The 14332-nt window shown below is 38.3% G+C and overlaps 1 protein-coding gene across 4 annotated transcripts in view; it reads left to right on the top strand.

The window, feature by feature from the left end:
• MTA3 (metastasis associated 1 family member 3) overlaps nucleotides 1-14332 on the top strand; it is a 180934-nt gene that overhangs the window by 62020 nt on the left and 104582 nt on the right. For all 4 annotated transcript variants that reach the window (XR_010123108.1, XM_054475174.1, XM_054475173.1 and 1 more), the window contains exons 5-6: nucleotides 2825-2888; nucleotides 6788-6905. Coding sequence is in view for 3 of the 4 variants with exons in the window: in XM_054475174.1 (XP_054331149.1) it covers nucleotides 2825-2888; nucleotides 6788-6905 (182 nt within the window). In the remaining variant the exon portion in view is untranslated. The remainder of the gene's footprint in view (nucleotides 1-2824; nucleotides 2889-6787; nucleotides 6906-14332) is intronic.

Genomic DNA, 14332 nt, shown 5'->3' with positions numbered 1-14332 from the left:
GTGCCTATGGTATCTATATACAGAATTTGATAATAGTTCCTTTAGGTTGGGGTTAGCTTAAAATTTACCATGTTTTTATCTGTGAGCCAAGATTTGTTTGGCATAAAGGAAACTAACGCTTTAAATCTCTTTTTAAACCACTTTTATCAACAACTCTTGGCATGGTAATATATGTGTTAATTACATATTCATATTTACTTCATAAAATAATTCTGACTCAACCTCTTAGTTAGCTGTTAATGTATGTACATGAAAATTTTAAATGTTAGATTTTCATTTTTAATTTGGGGAGATGTACAATATAGCTATATTAAAGAAAAATTTAAAACTTAGATCACTTATTATCCTTTCATCTTTGTATAAAAACTGCATTTCCAAAACAATTTATATTTTTTATAAATTGTTTGAAATATAATTTCCAAAACAAATTATATTTCATTATAACCTTATTTCCTAATATAATTATGAAAATAAAGGTTTTATAATTTAAAATCTTTTATTTCAGACCATATGGAAGAGACTTTTAAAGTATGCTATATTGTTTGTTTGAATTTTCAGTGTCTGTTAACCCTTAAAAGTCAAGGGACTATTAAAGACAGTGGTATTGGCTGGGCCCAGTGCAGTAGTGTTTATAACCAGTTACAGATTTCTTTGTTTCTTCTCCACTATTACTGTTTCAGTTGACTAGCCTTAAAAAAAAAGTACCTATTAAAATAAAATTTAGCAGGTTTTACTCCTCCCCATTAAAACAAACAAATCTGACTTTAGAGAACTTATTTTTTAAAAAGGGGGCTTTATTTTTTCTAGGTGATTAAGTATCAAATGTTAGAAATATTGCTTTATCAGCTGTTAATGAGGGGAAAAAAGTAAGCGAAAACTATTTTTAGAAACCCCATTTATTAAGCATATTGCATGTGTGAGCACATATTCACAGGTCATAGATATTCTATGGCAGCTGTAGATGTGCTAACGGCAGCAGAGCAGTTTCACTAGTTGCAATTCTGTCTGTTATGAGAACATGTCAGATAATTGTTACCTTTTCTTTTTTTTATGAAACAGGGTCTTGCTCTTTTGCCCAGGCTGGAGTTCAGTGGTGCAAATACAGCTCACTGCACCCTAGACCTCCTGGGCTCAAGCAGTCCCCCAACCCCGAGTAGCTGGGACTATGCCCTGCTGATTTTATTTTTTTAATTTTCAGTAGAGTTGAGATCTTGCTGTGTAGCCTGGTCTCAAACTCCTGGGCTCAAGCGATTCTTCTACCTCGGCCTCCCAAAGTGCTGAGATTACAGATGTGAGCCGGGCCCAATTGTTGTCTTTTCAGTGTTGTTATGTGTGCTAAAGTGATGTTAATTTTTTTTTTTTTTTTTGCTTCACTAATCTACTTGAATAAAATGTTAGAAAAAAAGAAAACCTTTATAAACACTTCCAGTAACCACGTTAGAGATTTGACAGGATAACGTGGAAATACCACGTGCTCTCAAAGAAAGCTTTCTAACCTACAGTGATTACCAGAAAAAGACATTTTTATAAGGGGATTTTTTTTTTTTTAATTTAAAGAGTATATAGTTGAAAAATGTTTAGCAAGTTGTAACTTTTGACCAATGTGTTAGCACTTTTAGTATTTTATTTTGCTCTTGGTAATTTTTTTCTTTGAATTGTATTTCACTCTGGTGATCCAACAGCAAGTTTTTCTAGCTTGCTTGCTTGCTTTCTTTCTTTTTTTTTTTTTTGAGACGGAGTCTTGCTCTGTCGCCCGGGCTGGAGTGCAGTGGCACGATCTCGGCTCACTGCAACCTCTGCCTCTCGGGTTCAAGCGATTCTTCTGCGTCAGCCCCCTGAGTAACTGGGATTACAGGCATGTGCCACCATACCCCACGAATTTCTAGCTTCTTATTTAATATATATGTGATATATTTGTTTTTGCATGTTGGCTTTTGGAGATGTCTTAATTTTTGTTTAGAAAATCAAATGATCTTACGACATTTTAAAGAAACATTGTGTGAGCCCTGACCACTATTTGTAACTTGAATAATCTTCAGAATGCTCCTGTCAGATTTCTATTAGTTATACTGATTTTTTTAGGCTGGTTAGGATCATTTTGAAAGTGCTCGTAATAAATGCCTCTACCTACATAACCTCAATTTTTCTCAGAGTCTAGACAAACCTTATAAAAATAGACATTAGTTTCCAAGCTCAGATCAAATGTAAATGCTGTCAGACCTCAAGGTCTGTGGATCTGTCGATGTTTATTTTGCCCCTTGCTCTATAGAAGGCTCCTTGTGTTTAAATTTTAACTAATTTTTAGAGTAATTTCAATATAGATGAATTAGTTATATCCTGATATGAATGTGTATTATTTTTAGGTTCTTAAATGTAGTTAGTGGCTGCTCATAAAAATCTGAATATTATTTAGGCATTGGTTTGTGTGATGGTGTCTTTGTCTGAACATCCCTTGTATAAAATTACCTCATAATATCTATTTATAGGTTCAGAAACTTACTCTTAGTCTGAAGGTCTCATTGTACTCTTTTTTTTTCTTGAATAAGTAGAAACTACCTATAAAGTATTGCATATTAGGATTTATTGCCTAACACAATTACTCCAACAGGGTAGCCTCTCAAGAAATGCCTATAAAAACAGCATTATTTTGTAAGTTATCTGACATTAGGATTGTAAAGTGGGTCTCAATGGTTTGAAAAAATATATATTCCTAACTGCCATTTAGTTTCTTAATACCAATCTCACATTCTTAACTTTGTATTTCTCATCACTGAGAAGGTGAGGTGGCCTTTGTTACATTTATTCTTTTTTTCTCTTTCAACAGGGGAAAGTGCAGTGTTGCCCTTCTGAATGAGACAGAATCAGTATTGTCATATCTTGATAAGGAGGTAATTCACAATCATAGTTGTTTTGTTTTTTTCTCCCTTTATTTCACATGAAGCTCTTTCCTTGGAATTTATTTCTTTTTGTACAAAAGTATTATTCCACCATTATATTAATAGGAGTACTATAGTAAAAGTATAATGACTAGAATGCATTCGGGTAAATTTGATTTTTCTGGTTATCTGAGATAAGAGTTAGCAAAAACTGTGTCTGTTTTTCAGTTGGTAATGAATGGCATTATAGAGAATGGTACATGGATTTAGTTGATAGTAGATGAATATTTTTGACTTTATGAAATTAATGCTTTAGTGTGCTTGGCTCCCCTTTCTGTTTTGTGTTTGTTTTTATTTCTTGAATAAATGGTTTTTCTTTTAGACTATTTCCAGATGAGATTTTACCTTTGGTGGTCTGCTTTCTGGAATCCTAATAAATTTTGTCAGTTAAAAATATTTTTCACTAAACCTCAACAAGAAATGTAGTTAACAAGTTGAGATAGAGCATACGCTTCATTGAAAGGAGGAAATTTTTATAAGCAGAATATTCCACGGTATGCATAATTTTAGGTGACATTTAAAGCAACATTATTTGTATGGTGGGAAACATATTTTAGTATCAGTGATGCTTCAGTATTTAATCTTTATGATTTTTTTCTTCTCCCCCAAAAGCTTTATTACATATATGTATGTTTTATATTTGGAGACAGAGTCTCGCTCTGTCCCCCATTCTGGAATACAGTGACGTGATCTTGACCCACTGCAACCTCTGCCTCCTGGGTTCAAGCAATTCTCATGCTTCAGCCTCCTGAGTAGCTGGGATCATAGGTGCCTGCTACCATACCCGGCTAATTTTTGTGTTTTTGGTAGAGATGGGGTTTCGCCATGTTTGCTAGGCTGGTCTTCAACTCCTGGCCTCAGGTGATCTGCCTTCCTCGGCCTCCCAAAGTGCTGGGATCAGAGGCATGAGCCACTGTGCCTGGCCTGTTTTTTTTATTTTATTTTATTTTTTTTTAAATCTTATACTCAAGTGTTGCCCATTTATCTCAAATGAAGAACGTATAACAGAAAAAGTTTGATACAACATGCAGAACCCCCTATACGTTAGAAAACCTAATAGGAAATAAGAAAACCAACAGGAAAAGACATATTCAAAGCAGAAAAAAGGCTAATAGACTTCATAACTTACCTTTGTAAAATTTAGATATGCTTTTGTCATTAGTCTGTCCAACAGAATGATGGATTATAATATGGATAATGATAATGCCCAGAAATTAGCATTATTTCACAGAAGCAGAAAGAAAAAGGCAAAACATTCAATGCATTTCATTGTATTAAATTTTTTTTTTCGGCCGAACATGGTGGCTCACACATGTGATCCCAGCGCTTTGGGAGGCCGAGGTGGGCAGATCACGAGGTCAGGAGTTCGAGACCAGCCTGACCAACATGGTGAGACCCTGTCTCTACTAAAAATACAAAAATTAGCTGGGCCATACAAAAATTAACCGGGCGTGGTGGCGCATGCCTGTAATCCCAGCTACTCGGGAGGCTGAGGCAGGAGAATCCCTTGGATCTGGGAGGCGGAGGTTGCAGTGAGCCAAGATCGCGCTACTATACCTCCAGTCTGGGTGACAGAGTGAGACTTTGTCTAAAAAAAAAAAAAATAGACATTGGAGAGGGGTGAGGATTGAAAAATTACCTATTGGGTACACTGTTCACTATTCAGGTGATGGGTACACTAGAAGCCCAGACTTTACCATGACACAATGTATGCATATAAGAACTCTGCACTTGTACCCTCTAAATATATAAAAATTTAAAAATAAAATATTGAGATTGGCATAGTTGAAGACGGTAACCCAAAGAATAACTTTGTAATTATCATCCTTTACTTTTAACTCTGTGTTCTTGAAATTGGCCTGTCTGGAACCTTTTCTTCTTCTTTTTTACAACTTCTATTATAAACCAAACATATTTTGAATATTTTCCCATATCAGGACATACAAATCTAAGGATTTTAATCAACTTATATGACCCAAATAATCATTTCATCTTATTATATTGTAGAGTATGGCAAGCTCCTGTTTTTATTGGAGTACCATGCTAATAGGTTTTACAGATAACAAGTGAACTGAAGTATCTCTGCTTTTAAATCTGATGGTGGCTGCGTGTGGGGGCTCATGTCTGTGATCCCAGCACTTTGGGAGGTTGAGGCAGGAGGATTGCTTGAGCCCAGGAGTTTGAGACCAGCCTAGGCAACGTAGTGAGACCTCGTCTGTATTAAAAAAAAAGAAAAAATCTGATGTTGAGCCAGTAGCAATAACTTCAGTTACTGAGTAATATTTATTACTCACGTCTGTAAAGCAAAACAAAAAATCAAACAATTCTGATTACATAGTGATCATCCCCTGTAGCTTTGTTAAGTTTTTTTTTTTTTTTTCTTTGAGACGAAGTCTCACTCTTGTCCCCCAGGCTGGAGTGCAATGGTGCAATCTTGGCTCACTGCAACCTCTGCCTCCTGTGTTCAAGCGATTCTCCTGCCTCAGCCTCCTGAGCAGCTGGGATTACAGGTTCCTGCCACCACACCTGGCTAATTTTTCTATTTTTAGTAGAGATGGGATTTCACCATGTTGGCCAGGCTAGTCTCGAACTCCTGACCTCAGGTGATCCGCCTGCCTCGGCCTCCCAAAGTGCTGGGATTATAGGCATGAGCCACTGCGCCTGGCCTAAGCTGGTTGTTTTATCTATTCCTGCAGATTTTTTCTTTTCCTTAGATAGCACTTTAACAGTATGCATAAATTGTCACGTATTGGTGTGTCCCCCCCCCCCTTTTTTTTTAACAGTTTTTTTGTTTAAACTTTTTTCCTGACAGTGAGCAATGAATAAAATACAGCACAGAATTTCTTAGTGGATGGAATAACTCTGTTTTTTTTCCCTTTCCCCTTATCACAGTATGTAAGAGCTCCCATAGCAGAGACTTTTACTGTCTGACAGATTATCTTTTATTTGCAGTTTCCTTTGCTGGGGCTTGGTAAAGTTCTGGTAGTAGGGACAGTTCCTTCCAGGATATAATACAGAGAACTGGGCAGCCGATGACCTTTGGGATCATAGTGGGAAGCAGAAGACGGTACTTCTGCTTCTGGTTCAGATAATCTCTAGTGGTTATACGGAATTCAACAAAGGACTGGTGCCAGGTCATTTTGCCCATTAGGCTCAGAAACAAGGACATATGAGCTTTGTAAGGGAGGATTGGAAATTTTGGTGTGTATGCTGTTGGTGAGCATGTATATAGCTATGTTTGTATATCTGTCTATATATACATATGTATGCCTCAGTACTTAAAGAACTGCAGAATTATAGTTAATACATGTTTAATTAAATATTTACAAAGTGGTATTATTATAACAGTAAACCACATGTAAGTTCAACTTGTGTAGTTTAATGTGAGATATGTATACTTTTTAATCTTTTGACTAAAAACTGGGATGGACATTACAAAAGTAAGAGTACATGGTTATCTGTGAAGTCTTCCCTTCTGTTTGGTGTGGACTTCAGAAGTTTATAAGATGATTTGACTTTAGGTGTCTTACCTTGGAGTTACGGTTTAATTTTGCTAGCTTTTGAAACTCTGCTTTAGAGAGCAAATGGTTTTCTTTTAGACTAAAACAAATAATAGAACTTTATAATCTACTTTGTTTCAAGCTGTTTCTTTTGGCTTGATTTAATTTTGTACTGTTTTACATGATGACAGTAACACCATGCTCTCCTTAAAGATTTATGAGTTTATTCACCGAAATGAAATTTTATATACTCTTTGGGGTTTATGTGTTCATTATAGCAGCATTGATTTTAATGCTTTATAAAAAGTAGAAGGAATTAAGTATACCTATGTATTTTGTCATATTTTTCAGGATACCTTCTTCTACTCATTGGTCTATGACCCCTCATTGAAAACACTATTAGCTGACAAAGGTGAAATCAGAGTGGGGCCTAGATATCAAGCAGACATTCCAGAAATGCTGTTAGAAGGTACGTTTTTCTGCGTGTTTGCAGTTTTGTGAAACAAATATATCTTGAAACTCAAATATACATGCCCTCATGTAGAAGAGGCAGTGTTCAGGGCAAAGTCTAAAAGTTATAAGCACTTGCAATTTTACTGTTCTTTGTAAAAAATAAAAAAAAAATAAATAAATAGAGATGAGGCCTTGCTATGTTGCCAAGCCTGCTCTTGATCTCCTGGCCTCAAACAGTCCTCCCACCTCGGACTCCCAAAAGTGATGCTATTATAGGTGTGGCCTGGCCAGCACTTCCAATTTTAGAAGTACAAAATTACCTCCTTTTAATGTACTTTGTTTTTACTACACTTCATATATATCTAGTTTTTTAAAAAATTGAAGGTTTGTGGCAACTCTATTGAGCAAGTCATTTGGTGCTATTTTTCCAACAGGACAGTGTCAAATTTTGGTAATTCTTGAAACATTTCAAACCTTTTCATTATTATAATATCTGTTATGGTGATCTGTGATCAGTGATCTTAGAGGTAACTATTATAATTGTTTTGGGGCCACGAACCATACCCATATGAAAGGATAAACTGAATTGATAAATGCTGTGTGTTCTGAGTGCTCCACTGACTGTCCCTTCCCTGCCTCTTTCTCTCTCCTGGGGTCTCCCTATTTTATGAGACACAACAATATTGAACTTAAGCCAGTTAATAACCCTGCAGTGGCCTGTAAGTGTTCAAGTGAAAGGAAAAGTAGCATGTCTCTCACTTTAAATCAAAAACAAGAAATGAATCTAGTGAGGAAGGCGTATCAGAAGCCAAGATAGGCTAAAAGCCAGGCCTCTTCCCCCAGTTAGCCAAGTTGTGAATGTAAAGGAAAAGTTCTTGAAGGAAATTAAAAGTGCTACTCCACACTCCAGCCTGGGCGACAGAGCGAGACTCTGTCTCAAAAAAAAAAAAAAAAAAAAAAAAAAAAAAAAAAAAGCTACACCAGTGAACACACATGAATGATAAAAAAAAGCAAAACAGGCTGGGTGCAGTTGCTCATGGCTTTAATTCCAGCACTTTGGGGGGCCGCAGCAGGTGGATTACTTGAGACCAGGAGTTCGAGACCAGCCTGGCCAACATGGTGAAACGCCATCCCTACTAAAAATACAAAATCTAGCCAAGTGTGATGGTGTATGCTTGTATTCCCAACTACTCGGGAGGCTGAGGCAAGAGAATCCCTTGAACCTCGGAGGCAGAGGTTGGAGTGAGCCAAGATTGTGCCACTGCATTCCAGCTTGGGCAACAGAGTGAGACTTTGTCTAAAAAAAAAAAAAACAGCCTTACTGCTTTACTACTGATACCATGGAGAAAGTCTTAGTGGTCTAGATAGAAGATCAAACCACCAAGAACATTCCTTTAAACCAAAGCCTAATCCAGAGCATGGCCCTAACTCTTCAATTCTATGAAGACTGAGAGGTGAGGAAGCTGGAGAAGAAAAGTTTGAAGCTAGCAGAGGTTGGTTGATGGGGTTTAAGGAAAAAATTCATTATAACATAAAAATGCAAGTAAAGTAGCAAGTGCTGATGTAGAAGCTGCAGCAAGTTATCCAAATCTAGCTAAGGTCACTGATGAAGGCTGCTACGCTAAACAACAGAGTTTCAGTGTAGATAAAACAGCTTTCTATTGGAAGAAGATGCCTTCTGGGATTTTCATAACTAGAAGCTTCAAAGGACAGGCTGACTCTCTGATTAGTGACTAATGCAGCTGGTGACTTGAAGCCAATCCTCGTTTACCATTCCAAAAATCCCAGACCCTTTAAGAATTACACTAAATCTGCTCTGCATGTGTCCTGTAAATAGAACGACAAAGGCTAAATGACAGCACCTCTGTTTACAGCATGGTTTACTGAATATTTTAAGCTCACTGTTGAGACCTACTGCTTAGGAAAAAGGATTCCTTTCAAAATTCTTTTCAAAAACTGCTCATTGATAATGCTCCTCATCACCCAAGAGCTCTGATGGGGATGTACAAGGAGGTGAATGTTGTTTGCATGACTGCTGAGACAACATCCATTTTGGAGTCTATGGATCAAGGAGAAATTTTGACTTTCACATTTTATTATTAAGAAATAACATCACCTAAGGCTATACTTGCCATAGATAATGATTCCTCTGATGGATCTGAGTAGTCAATCGAAAACCTTCTGGAAAGGATTCTCCGTTCTAGATGCCAGTAACAACAATTGTAATTGATAGGAGGAGGTCAAAATATTAACATTAACAGGAGTTTAGAAGAAGTTGATTCCAACACTCATGGATAACTTTGAAGGCTTTACGACTTCAGTGGCGGAAGTAATTGTAGTTATGGTGGATATAATATGCAAGAAAACTACAGTGAGAGTGGGCCCTGAAGATGTGACTGACTGAATTGCTGCAATCTTGTGGTAAAACTTGGATGAGTGAGTAGTCGATTCTTATGGATGAGCAAAGAAAGTGGTTTCTTGAGATGGAATCTACTCCTGGTGAAGATGCTGTGAACACTGTTGAAATGGCAACGAAGGATTTGGAATATTATATAAACTTAGTTGGCAAAGCAGTGGCAGGGTTTGAGAAGGTTGTCTCTGTTTTTGAAAGAAGTCTACTGGCTGGGCGCGGTGGCTCACGCCTGTAATCCCAGCACTTTGGGAGGCCGAGGCAGGTGGATCACGAGGTCAGGAGATCAAGACCATCCTGGCTAACATGGTGAAACCCCGTCTCTACTAAAAATACAAAAAATTAGCTGGGCGTGGTGGCGGGCGCCTATAGTCCCAGCTACTCGGGAGGCTGAGGCAGGAGAATGGCGTGGAACCGAGGAGGCGGAGGTTGCAGTGAGCCGAGATCGCGCCACTGCACTTCAGCCTGGGTGACAGAGTGAGACTCCTTCTAAAAAAAAAAAAAACAAAAAAAAAAAAGAAAGGAAGTCTACCATAGGTAAAATTCTATTGAGCATCACATGCTACAGAGAAAAACTTTTTTTTAGAGACAGAGTCTCATTCTGTTGCCCAGGCTGAAGTGCAGTGGCGCGATCTCGGCTCACTGCAACCTCAGCCTCCTCGGTTCCACGCCATTCTCCTGCCTCAGCCTCCTGAGTAGCTGGGATTACAGGCATGTGCCACCACGCCCGGCTAATTTTTTTTGTATTTTCAGTAGAGATAGGGTTTTGCCATGTTGGCCAGGCTGGTCTTGAACTCCTGACTTCAAGCAATCTGTCTACCTTGGCCTCCCAAAGTGCTGGGATTACAGGTGTGTGCCATCCCCCCACCCCACCTGCCTCCCACCCCGCTTCCCACTGCCAGCAGTCTTAGAATGTTTTAACCAGAAACAAGGAATGCCTTTCCTTTCTTCAAGGCTGCTTCTGGGTATTTATTTTTACATTTTATTACTTGGTAGTTTTCTTTGTTAGGTATTCATCTCTAACAAAAACAACAGATTTATCGATTTTTTTGAAAAATACCGTATTTTTCATCATAAATGTAGAAGCCATTTTGAACTCTTATTTCAGCCTGAAGCATTAAAGCATATGCAGAATGTTTCTTTTCACTTGTAATCAGGCAACTGAGTAGATGCAAAGTTTAAAGAACTCTTCTTTTTTTTGAAACGGAGTTCCGCTCTTGTTGCGCAGGCTGGAGTGCAGTGGCGTGATCTCGGCTCATTGCAACCTCCGCCTTCCAAGTTCAAGCAGTTCTCCTACATCAGCCTCCCGAGTGGCTGGGATTACAGGTGCCTGCCAGCACACCCAGCTAATTTTTGTATTTTTAGCAGGGACAGGGTTTCGCCATGTTGGCCAGGCTGGTCTTGAACTCCTGACCTCAGGTGATCCACCTGCCTTGGCCTCCCAAGGTGCTGGTATTACAGGCATGAGCCTCTGCGCCCAGCCACCCTTCTTTTTTCTAATGACTATTTTTTTGGGGGAGAAGGAGTGGGGATACCAGTAGATATACCAGTAATTAACCACACTTGAAAAACGTGGTCATTGCCATCACAGAAACTCCCATATGTAGCTAGTACGTGATTGCAGGGAAGTTAAATAGTAGGACATATCATATTCAAGAACAGATGTTTAGGATTTGCTGGAATCCATTCTTCCTAACCCTTTTAGTACTCCTGAGTGGGTACATTTCCACCAGTGGCCAGATTCTAATTTGCATTGGCATGGAATGTAGAACTGGAATTAATATCTTGGGTAGGTGGCAGCAGCAGCACTCTGCCAGGATATGTTACAGGCTTGCTTTCTTTGTGAACATGTCTTGATGGATACTAAGAGATTGTTGCAGCATTTGTCTTGCTAGGGAATAAATCTTTTTGTGGCTTTTTGATTTTTAAATTCATTTATGGCTACCCATCACCTAACAAACTCTAGAGATCTGAAAAGAGTATGTAGTTTACAAATGAAAGTAAAGGCATCTCTTAGATTTTACATCTTTCACTGAGTTTGAATAAACCACCTAGAAAATTTTCCATAAAAGAGAAGTTTTGAGTCATTATTTAAATGTATTATAACATTGGAATTTTAAGAAAATTTGTTCTACATATTAAATTTAAATTTTAACTGTTAAAGTATGTTATGACAACCTTAAATTATTAAGCGAAAATGACTCTAGGTTCACAAGTTTGGGTAATCCTGACTATACTATGTTTTAATTGAGTAACCTTGGGGAAATGATTAACCCCTCCAAGTTCCTGTTTCTTTCCCTTTAAACAGGGAATGATAGTGTATGTAGTACATTATATCGTTGTGATGAGCAAATGAAGTAATTCTTGTCATGCAGTTAGCACAGCGCCCAGCTGTTACAGTCTTCTCCCCCGGCCTCTAGTACCACTCATTTAATAGCTGTTATCAGCCGGGTGCGGTGGCTCACTCCTGTCATCCCAGCACTTTGAGAGGCTGAGGCAGGCAGATCATTTGAGGTCAGGAGTTCGAGACCAGCTTGACCAACCACGATGAAACCCCATCTCTACTAAAAAATACAAAAATTAGCCGAGTGTGGTGGCGGATGCCTGTAATCTCAGCTACTCGGGAGGCTGAGGCAGGAGAATTGCTTGAACCCAGGAGGCAGAGGCTGCAGTGAGCAGAGGTTGCGGTGAGCTGGGTGAGCTGATATCGTACCACTACACTCCAGCATGGGTGACAGAGTGTGAATCCCTCTCCAAAAAAAAAAAAAAAAAAAAAAAAAAGCTGTTATCACCAGTCACACTCTTTGAGTGTTAAAGAATTAAAATAGTGTATCTTTTGTTACATCGTATGTACTTAAAACTTGTATTAACTCATGTTCTGTTGGCAAATAGGAAAATGTCAGTATAGAGTGAAAATTGTGTCAGTTCATATGTGGCTTTCTCCAGCAATAAGGGAAACAAGTGTTCTCACAGATAAGGAGAGTTTAAGAAAGAGCAAGTGGAAATTTTTACAAAAGTGCCTTCCTTTGATTTAAGCAGTGGCTGATTTTGTGGTCTGAAAATCTGAGGCACTTTCCACTGTGTTAAAACTATATGGGGAAGCTTTGAGTTACAGATGAAGAGACTCTGAAGATATTTCCTTCAGTGTTTGGGGGAAAAACTGCATTCTGGATTCGATTTTTAACTTATTTGAAGCTGTAAAAAGGGACGTACAGCTCAGTGGAAGAAGCATGAGTCCAGGGTTTAAGGAGATAAAAGATCAGCAGACCTTTATGCTTGGTGCAAATGGCAATAGAGATTTAATTGTTTTATTATGATTGTTACTTTTTTTGGAATGCTCTGGTTACCAACTTTCCTAGGTTTTGAGAGTTTTATCATATTTTTTCATAAACCCTATTACCTTCAATTGGTAGTTTTGCAGAATATGAACTTCTTAACAATGTAGTGGATAGTCGTTAACTTAGAAACACTGACCTGTAAGAATTGTGTAAGCAGGTATTGATTACCATCATATAAAACAGGAATTTTCAGCCATAGGGCAATTTTGTCCTCCAGGAGAAGTAGACAATATGTAGACATTTTAGTTGTCATGTCTGGTAGAGGGGGTAGAGGTGGGAAGGGGCACCTAATGGGGAGAGGCCAGGTATGAAAAATTTATAGGAACATAGTAACTATTCAATAAATGTTAGCTAATATTTACATAATTATAATACTATGTACATTTTCAAATATAAATGATTGTATGGTCTGGTCTATTTCTGTACATTTGATTGTGTTTGTTTGTTTGGGTTTTTTTTTGTTTTTTTGTTTTTTTTTTTGAGACGGAGTCTCACTGTGTCACCCAGGCTGGAGTGCAGTGGCACAGTCTCGGTTCACTGCAAGCTCCACCTCCCGGGTTCACGTCATTTTCCTGCCTCAGCCTCCCGAGTAGCTGGGACTACAGGCGCCCACCACCATGCCCGGCTAATTTTTTTGTATTTTTAGTAGAGACGGGGTTTCAAGGATGGTCTCCATCTCCTGACCTCGTGATCCGCCCGCCTCGGCCTCCCAAAGTGCTGGGATTACAGGCATGAGCCACCGCACCCTTGATTGTGTTTGTTTTTATGGTAGTACATACAACATTGTTTTGATTACTATTGCCATATATTGTAATTTTATCCAGTTGAGTTAATCCTTTCCCTTATTTTAGAACTATTTCATTTGTAGATATGCAAAACATTTTATATCTACTTCCAAAACTAATTCTTTTATGGCCATGCATCACCTAATGACAGTGATACATTCTGATAAATGTGTCCTTAGGTGATTTCATTGCTGTGCCAACATCATAGAGCGTACTTCCACAAACCTAGATTGGTGCAGCTTACTAAACACCCAGGCTATATGGTATAGGCTATTGCTCCCAGGCTACAAACCTGTACAGCATGTTACTATACTGAATACTGTAGGGAATTATAACACAATAGTAAGTATTGTGTATCTAAACATATCTAAGTATAGAAAAGGTATTGTAAAAATACAATAAAAAGATAATAAGTGGTGCACCCACTGTGTAGGGCACTTACCGTGAATGGAGCTTGCAGCACTGGAAGTTGCTTTGGGTGAGTCAGTGAGTGAGTGGTACATGGATGTGAAGGACTAGGACATTACTGTAGACTTCATAAACACTGTACACTTAGGCTATACTAATTTTATTTAAAAATTATCTTCAGTAGTAAATTAGCTTGCTCAACTTTTTTTTTTTTTTTAACTTTTTGACTCTTCTATAAAAACACTTAAATATAAACACTGTGAGACTCAAAGAAGAGCCAGATGACGGAAGTTTTTAATACTGCCATCCTGAGGTTACCAAAAGAATAGGCAATTGGTGCTGGGCATGGTGGCTCATGCTTGTAATCCCAGCGCTTTGGAATTGGAAGGCTGAGGCTGGCGGATCACTTGAGGTCAGGAATTCGAGACCAGCCTGGCCAACATGGTGAAACCTCATCTCTACTAGAAATACAAAAAATTAGCTGGGCATGGTGGTGCGTGCC

Source organism: Pongo pygmaeus, chromosome 12 (genome assembly GCF_028885625.2).
Source record: "Pongo pygmaeus isolate AG05252 chromosome 12, NHGRI_mPonPyg2-v2.0_pri, whole genome shotgun sequence".
NCBI classification, from domain to species: Eukaryota; Metazoa; Chordata; class Mammalia; order Primates; family Hominidae; genus Pongo; species Pongo pygmaeus.
This window is presented reverse-complemented; position numbering and strand designations above follow the sequence as displayed.